The sequence below is a fragment of the Octodon degus genome, unplaced genomic scaffold (assembly GCF_000260255.1).
Source record: "Octodon degus isolate 3935 unplaced genomic scaffold, OctDeg1.0 scaffold00052, whole genome shotgun sequence".
NCBI classification, from domain to species: Eukaryota; Metazoa; Chordata; class Mammalia; order Rodentia; family Octodontidae; genus Octodon; species Octodon degus.
In genome coordinates this window covers 12,806,627-12,814,146 of record NW_004524628.1, presented here as the reverse complement: position 1 = coordinate 12,814,146, position 7,520 = coordinate 12,806,627, and the positions used below count along the sequence as shown (strand labels likewise).

The 7,520-nt window shown below is 41.7% G+C and overlaps 1 protein-coding gene across 4 annotated transcripts in view; it reads right to left on the bottom strand.

The window, feature by feature from the left end:
- The window catches only part of LOC101586515 (E3 SUMO-protein ligase RanBP2), a 71,158-nt gene that overhangs the window by 43,126 nt on the left and 20,512 nt on the right, over window positions 1-7,520 (bottom strand). For all 4 annotated transcript variants that reach the window (XR_002821493.1, XM_023717511.1, XM_023717512.1 and 1 more), the window contains exons 5-7: window positions 4,682-4,912; window positions 4,228-4,373; window positions 585-777 (exon numbers count right to left, since the gene is read on the bottom strand). Coding sequence is in view for 3 of the 4 variants with exons in the window: in XM_023717511.1 (XP_023573279.1) it covers window positions 585-777; window positions 4,228-4,373; window positions 4,682-4,912 (570 nt within the window). In the remaining variant the exon portion in view is untranslated. The remainder of the gene's footprint in view (window positions 1-584; window positions 778-4,227; window positions 4,374-4,681; window positions 4,913-7,520) is intronic.

The window sequence follows — 7,520 nt, the reverse complement described above, 5'->3', positions numbered from 1 at the left end:
AATTTTAGGGAAGGCCTACAGGGTGTTCAGGGTCTCACTACTAGATCAGACCCACAGTGATCCACCTGCTTACAGCCTCCCAAGAGCTGGGATTACAGGAGCATGCCACCACGCCCAGTCTCAATTGCCGTTTCAGCACACTGCGGGAGCAGGGCCAGCATGGCAGGCCCGGGGATCGAACCACTGGCCCCTGCGCCCGCTTGCAGGTGCTTTAATCCACTGAGCTATTTGGCCGGCCCTATTGTCTTTTTCATATAGCTTTATCTGTATTTGAAATTAAGTGTTTATTATTATTACCAGCCAATGGCAGAGTAACAAGATCAAACTCTTCAAAGTGGTCTCTAAATTATAGCAATACACACTGCTACACACCTATTTCACTAGCCTGGCCAGTACTGTGTACTCCTTGTTATTTTAAACTACTTTAAAATAGTTTAAACTAGTTTTAACTTCAATTTAAAGTCATTTTAACTTCAATTCCACAGACTTTCTCTTACACTTCCATTACGTACCAGAACACACCTCCATGAGACCATTACAAGTCTTGGTGGACTGTCCCCTGTACCTAACTGGAAAAGGCTCACCTGAAATGCTATGAGATAGCACAACATAGCCAGCTCGGAGAGGGCTCGCCACTGGATGTCACTGTGTTGACCCATCTTCAACAGCAAGGAGCCGGCGTGCAGGTAGAAGTGTCCTTTCACCTCTTGGAAGACAACTGACAGCTCGTCATTCCCCCCCACTGAAGGCTTCACACACTGAAGGACACTATCAAAACTGCAATATTAAAAAGTCAAACAGTAGTCAACGCTTACTGCATCACAAATAACAGGCTTCACAGTCAACGCGAAACAAGCTTTTTCCAAGGTTCATCTTCTACACTGGCAGTCCTATTAATTCTCATTTAGTACTCATTTTTATCTTGATTACTTTCTATACTTCAACCTCTAGAATATCTTATTCCAAAATTATCATTTCCTGCCCTCCAATCTTATAAAAGATATAAAATACAAAAGAGATTACAGATAGTATTTTGTATAAACTAGGGTAAAGTTAGAAAATTATTTGCAGTTTCTTCTTGATCCATACCATTTCATAAGTCACAGATGCAATTTCTCAAATGACACACATGCCATTTCCAAAGTACAGCAAAAAACTGACAGATACTGGAGTATCAATATAATAGCTGCTCTTCTTACAACAGAGTTAAGTACAAACTTAAATTATATTTCTTTCCACTATTTTTTAAAAAAAAATTTTTTTTTTTATTTATTTGTGTGTGTGTGTGTGTGTGTGTGTGTGTGTGTGGCCAGCTCAGCCCACCAGGGTCGGGGCTGGCTGGCATGTGGTGCTGGGGATTGAACCGCGGTCCCTGTAACTTTGCTAAGCATGTTCTAAGTAGGTGCTTTAAACCACTGAGCCATCTCAGCAGCCCTCCACTATTTGTAATCTATATTTTAATTCATGTTTCTAAATCCTCATGATGCCCAGAAATCTTCACTTTGTAAGAAAAGCAAAAACAGGGGCTGGGGAGATAACTCAGTAAAATAAGCACTTGCCTGGCAAGCTCAAGGTCCTGAGTTCAATCCCCGGTACCCCCCTCCCCCCAAAAAGAGAAAGAAAAGTAAAAACAAATACAAAGCAGCTTATAATAAAGCAATCAGTGCAACAGAGGTTTCTTCCAACAAGAAAATCTGGGAATTTCTAGGGGTCCCCAAAGACCCATCAAGAGATCCATGAAGCTCCACACTTTCACAATAGTACTGTCACTTCTGTTTTTTTCAGAAACTCTTATTTTCTCCTGTATGTTCACCTGAACTTGCCAGAGGTTTCAAGATGTGTACCAGTTTAACAGAATGAACAAAGGTAATGGAAATCCAGCTGAGTGCCACGAACCCAGTCACTACAGAGATTATAAAAATACAAAACAGGGGCCAGGGAGATGGCTCAGTGGAATAAGCGCTTCCCTGGCAAGAGCAAGGGCCTGAGTTCAATCCCCGGTTCTGCCAAAAAAAAAAGAAACTGTTCAAAGACAAAGAACCACTGGGATGAAGGAAAGGAGAAAAGAAAATAAAAAAAAAAAAAAAAAAAAAACAGTACACTTCCTCACTACTTTTTTGTTCTTTTGGAAAATAACTATCTTTCAGTAAAATGTTCTTATTGTTACTTATTGAAAAATAAGGGGCCAGGGAGATAGCTCAGTAAAGTAAGTGCGTCCCTAGCAAGCGCAAGGGCCTGAGTTCGATCCCTGGTTGTGCCAAAAAAAAAGACTGAAAGAAAAAAAGAAAAGCCCATTACATACTAAATATATCTTTACTTTCTCAGTTTTAATTTCTAGTAAGATAAATGGTAATAACCCATTAAAAACAGATCTTTGGGGCCAGGGAGATGGCTCAGTGGAACAAACGCTTCCCTGGCAAGCACAAGAGCCTGAGTTCAATCCCCAGTTCTGCAAAAAAAACAACAACAGATCTTTGAGGACCAGCCAAATAGCTCAGCAGATTAAAGGGCCTGAAAGCAGGTGCTGGGGCTGGGGGTTTGATCCTGGATCTCCCGTGCCAGCCCACTCCCAGGGTGTGCTGAGATGGCAACTGAGACTGGGTGTGGTGGCGCACACTTAATTCCAGCTCTTAGGAGGCTGTAAACAGGTGGATCACTACAAGTCCGATCTAGCTGTGAAACCCTCAACACCCTGTAGACCCTTCCCTTAAATACCAAAAAAAAAAAAAAAGAAAAAGATCTTTGGGGATCTTCAAAGGTATGAGGATCTTATGATCAAAAACTTTGATAATACAAACTACATAAAACAAAGCATCCTAAATATTGTATCAATTTACTTCATCTGAACTCTGCCCTTACCCTACATCGTCAGGAAACTAAGCAATTTTGCACAACCACTACCTAACCCTATAATACTTCAGTGAGGTACTGTGAAATACGCAAACTGTACCACAGGCATCAGGAGGGCATTCCTCAGGGTCAAACAGGCTGGCTTTTGGCCATGGTCTTGTCAGAGACGCATGCTGCTCTTGCAGTGCCAACAGCTAGCACTCACCCACAGAGACCAGGCTGCCAAAGAGCCCCAGTCCAAGTCCAGACAGCAGGCCACATGGGTGGCCACAGACCTCTCCAGCCCTGCGCCCAACTCACACCCTTGTGCAAGTCAAAGTGATGCTTTCGTTTAATGGACTTCATAGAGTGCTGGTTCCCAAAAATCCAAGTTTAAAAAGAAAGGAAATCCATGCCTTCAATTCATTTCTAAAGCTAAAACAGTGTTTCCTGTAATACTAGTGACATTAAGTGCTTGCACCTGTATATCTGAACTTTGCCTCTCATAAGAGATAAAGAACTGTTCCCTAATTTTCAAAGTTACCCTTTTTCAAAAACAAATTAAATGGGGCTGGGGAGATGGCTCAGTAGAGTAAGCGCTTCCCTGGCAAGCGCAAGGGTCTGAATTAAAAAAAAAAAAAAAAAAAAAAAAAGACGTATTACAAAAAAAAAATTTTTTTTTTTTTTTTAAGTATAACTGGGCATGGTGGTGCAGGCCCTGGGAGCCTGAAGCAGGAAAATTGCTGTGTGCTTAAGGACAACTTGGACTACACAGTAAATTCAAGGTCATCCTGAACTACATAGTGAGAAACCCTGTTTCCAAACAAATTAATTAATAATAAAAATAAAATGTGTATATCTATTTGTTTTAATGCCTGACTTTTTTTTAAGCATATCAAAATGGATTATTTACCCTATAAAGCTAATTTACTTAGTTTTTTGGGGTTGTTTTTTTTTTGTGTGTGTGTGGAACCGGGGATTGAACTCAGGCCCTTGCACTTGCCAGGGAAGCACTTATTCCACTGAGCCATCTCCCCGGACCCCTTACTTAGTCGTTTTTGAGATAGGATCTTGCCATGTAGTTCAGGCTAGTCTTGACCTCACAACAATCTTGCCTCAGCCTCCCAAGTCCTGGGATTACAGACAAGCACCACCATGCCCAGCTACATAAATCTAACTTAAATCAAACTAAACTAAAAGTTCTCTGAAAATCAAAGTCTCAAAGTCGCATAAAACTGTATCTCAACATCCCAATCAAAAAGGAAGTAAAATACAATTCTCTCCAAGTATTTAATAGTATTAACTCTAATTCTTGAGCACAATGAGAAATGATGCTGCAAGTAAATTTAGACCAAGTAACCCACATTTGTGCTGTACACCTCCTCCAAGCCCACATACCTCTCCAGCAGCTCCCTGACCTCCTGCTCGTCTCTGGTGGAAAGTGTAAGGAGCATCAGGCTAGTATGGGCCAGGAGCAAGTCCTTGCTCACTGCTCGCCGGTCACCTTTGTCAGACTCCAAGCACTGTAAAGATTCCAGATATTCCTATTTTGTGCAAAGAACACTGAGTTATACAATTATCAAATTTTGAGAGAAACTGAGTATTTTATCCCAACAAGTTTTTTGGACCACTCCTATCACATTTCTAAAACTACATTTTTTTTATACCAGCCTTAAAGTAAAAACATCAAAAATATGTATGTATTTGTCATACTTCCTCTCCAATCTATCCATTATAAATTGAAATTATGTGAGTTTCACTTTATAATCACTCTGCATGAATGAAAGACACTCAAGAGTTTGGAGGGCATTGTTACTGCAGTACACACGCTGCACCCAGCAGCTTCACCTACCTTAAGGGTCTTCACAACACATGAATTCCACTCCAGATTTGTACGTAGAGCTGCATGTTTCTCTGCCCCACGGCAGTGGGCCACTGCATCCTTTAATCTCTTATTTGAACGATACAGTTCCACTAACCGGATATTCATGTAGACATCATCAGGTCTTAGATAAAGTTCGGACTGAATCAAGTCAAAAAGTTTATTCCATCCATCCTCACCTTTACAATCTAAAAGCTGTTCCTATTCGGGAGGGAAAAAACTACATTAATTTAGAGCAGTGATGGCAAACCTTTTAGAGCTTTCAGTAACACAAACAGCCTGTTGCTGCATATAGGCCATAGATTCATAACTGATTTTAGACTAATATCTGCACAATCCGTGACCAGCTTTAGGAAGGTGGCACAAGAGTACCACTCTTACCTCAGAAGCATTCAGTGTTGCCCCAACAAGCCACATCCCAACCTGATGTGCCTGAAGGTCAAGGGGTCCTACAGGAGCCTTGGCTGCCCACATTCACCCGAGACAAGACTGCGCTGCTCTTGTTCAGCACCCACACCTACAGCCCCACTAGCAGCTGAAGCCTCCTCAGTCCCTATCACAGGAGGGGCTTATCTCCAAACCCTTTCATATCTCTCTGAACCTAACTCAGTCTCTTGCCCAGAAGCTAAAGAGGATTCTGTTATCTTCATCACCTTCTCAAAGCACTGGTCACCTGCCTTAGCCGTCACAACTGTCCCACCACATCTGCTTTAACACCGCTGTCCTTGCCTACACAGAATCAGGATCTGCATCCCATTTGTGCCTCACTGTCACTTCTCCTCTCCCAGCATGCCTTGGGTGAACCTTTCTGGGGGCAACTAGGACGAATCATTGCATCTCAAGCAACCAGCAGTAGGATTAGCAATCAAGAAACATCAGACAAGTTACAGCTCAGTTCTTTTATTAATTCCTATCCAGTGACCTAACCCTTCATTCCAACCTCATTCTCCTCCAACAGTGACCAATCTTAAAAACCTGTTTTACTCACCCATTCTTCTTCATTGACATCCCTGGAGCCCCGGTGCCTCACAGCCACATACACCTTCCTCTATCACATGAAAACAGCCCTTCAAGTACGAACCAAGTTCTAACTTCTATGACACACTCACTTTACTCCTCTGTCAAGCTAAAATGTAATGATCTTTAGGAGTCTCGATTACTACTTGCTTGGTGACTGTGTCAACCAATTCACTCTACCTGCCCTTAGAAAAACTCACTATCTCTTCTCTGAGCCTGCACACTACTAGCTGAACTGAGTGGAGTAAGGCATAATGGAAAGCTCAACGCCCAGGTTGATTAAATTTTCATTATTTCAAACACACTCATTTTGCCTACAGCAAAATACTGCTTTACTTCTAAAAGCTCACTTCCTCCAATGATCACTTCATATCTCCATGTTCCACACGTTCCTCACCCTCACTTTCCACTACAACCTCAACCCGTCCCTCCTAGAGGAAACATACACCCTTCTACCTGAGCTGCTTCACTGATCCACACCCAGTCTATGCCTAGAGGCCAAACCCCATATGCTCGGCCCTTTACTCCTCTTCCACTGCATCATTCTATAAACTTAGATGTGACCTCTCCATCCCACAAGAGAAGCACTGGCCTCTGATTGTATGTTAAAATATATTTTTAAAAAGAACAGCATCCTTATCAACTGTATTTCATAACAAGACCTTTTAAAAACTCTTATGTAAGACAGTGGGTAGACATGTACACTTGTGATCATTCATTCATTCCTCTCCATGTATGTGGCAATGTACACATGCATTACCCTTTTTTTTTTTTTTGGAGGCTTGAAATGCCTTTAGGGCATTTCTGGTTTGCAGTGACTGTCTAGGTTCGAACCACAGAAGCTTGAGTTTGAGGGCTTTGTTTAAGCAGGCACTTAAACAACTGAGCTACTGGGCAGGCCCCCTGCATTATCCCTTTAACACTGTTGGATGCAATTTCAAATGTATGCCAAGCACATCTACAAAAACTTCCAGAAGTTTCTTGATAAACCATATTTTACTGGAAAAAGCATAATCAGCAATAATTTCCTACCATTTTTAGTAATTAGTTCCAACATAAAGTCTTTTATCATTTGTTTCATAATCTTTGTTCCATGAAACAATCTGTCCCTTTTTTTAAATGTATTTAGTACAGGTTCTACAGGGTCTTACTATACAATTGGGACTCATAATGATCCTCCTGTTTTCAGCCTCCCAAGCTCTGGGATTACAGGCTTCAGCCACAGTCCACCACACCCAGTCTCAAATGCCTTCTCAGTGCACCCCAGGGGTGGGGCTAGAGGCGGAAGGGTACTCCTGGGACTGAACCCCGTCTCTGCATCTGTCTAAGCAGGTCTGTACCAAACAAGTAGTAATCAAGACTCCTAAAGATCATTACATTTTAGCTTGACAGAGAAGTAAAGTGTGAATGTGTCATAGAAATTAGAACTTGGTTCGTATTTGAAGGGCTGTTTTCATGTGATAGAGGAAGGTGTATGTGGCTTTAGTCTACTGAGCTTTAATCTACTGAGCTATCTGGCCAGCCCACAATCCTTTCCATTTTTAAAGTTATTAGAAGATTTCTTTATAATAACCCTACAATTACATTTTCATCTAATGAAGAGTTTTATGCCAAGCGCCTGCCTGGCAAGCGCAAGGTCCCAAGTTTGATCCCTGGTACCACCCAAAAAAATAAAAAAGTTTTATACCAGAGAGCTTAATTTAAACCTTGGCTCCATCATTAGCTGCATAACTGGAAACTTTCTCAAGTATTACTCAGAGTAGTAAGAGTAAGGGGCAAGCAAGACAGTTCG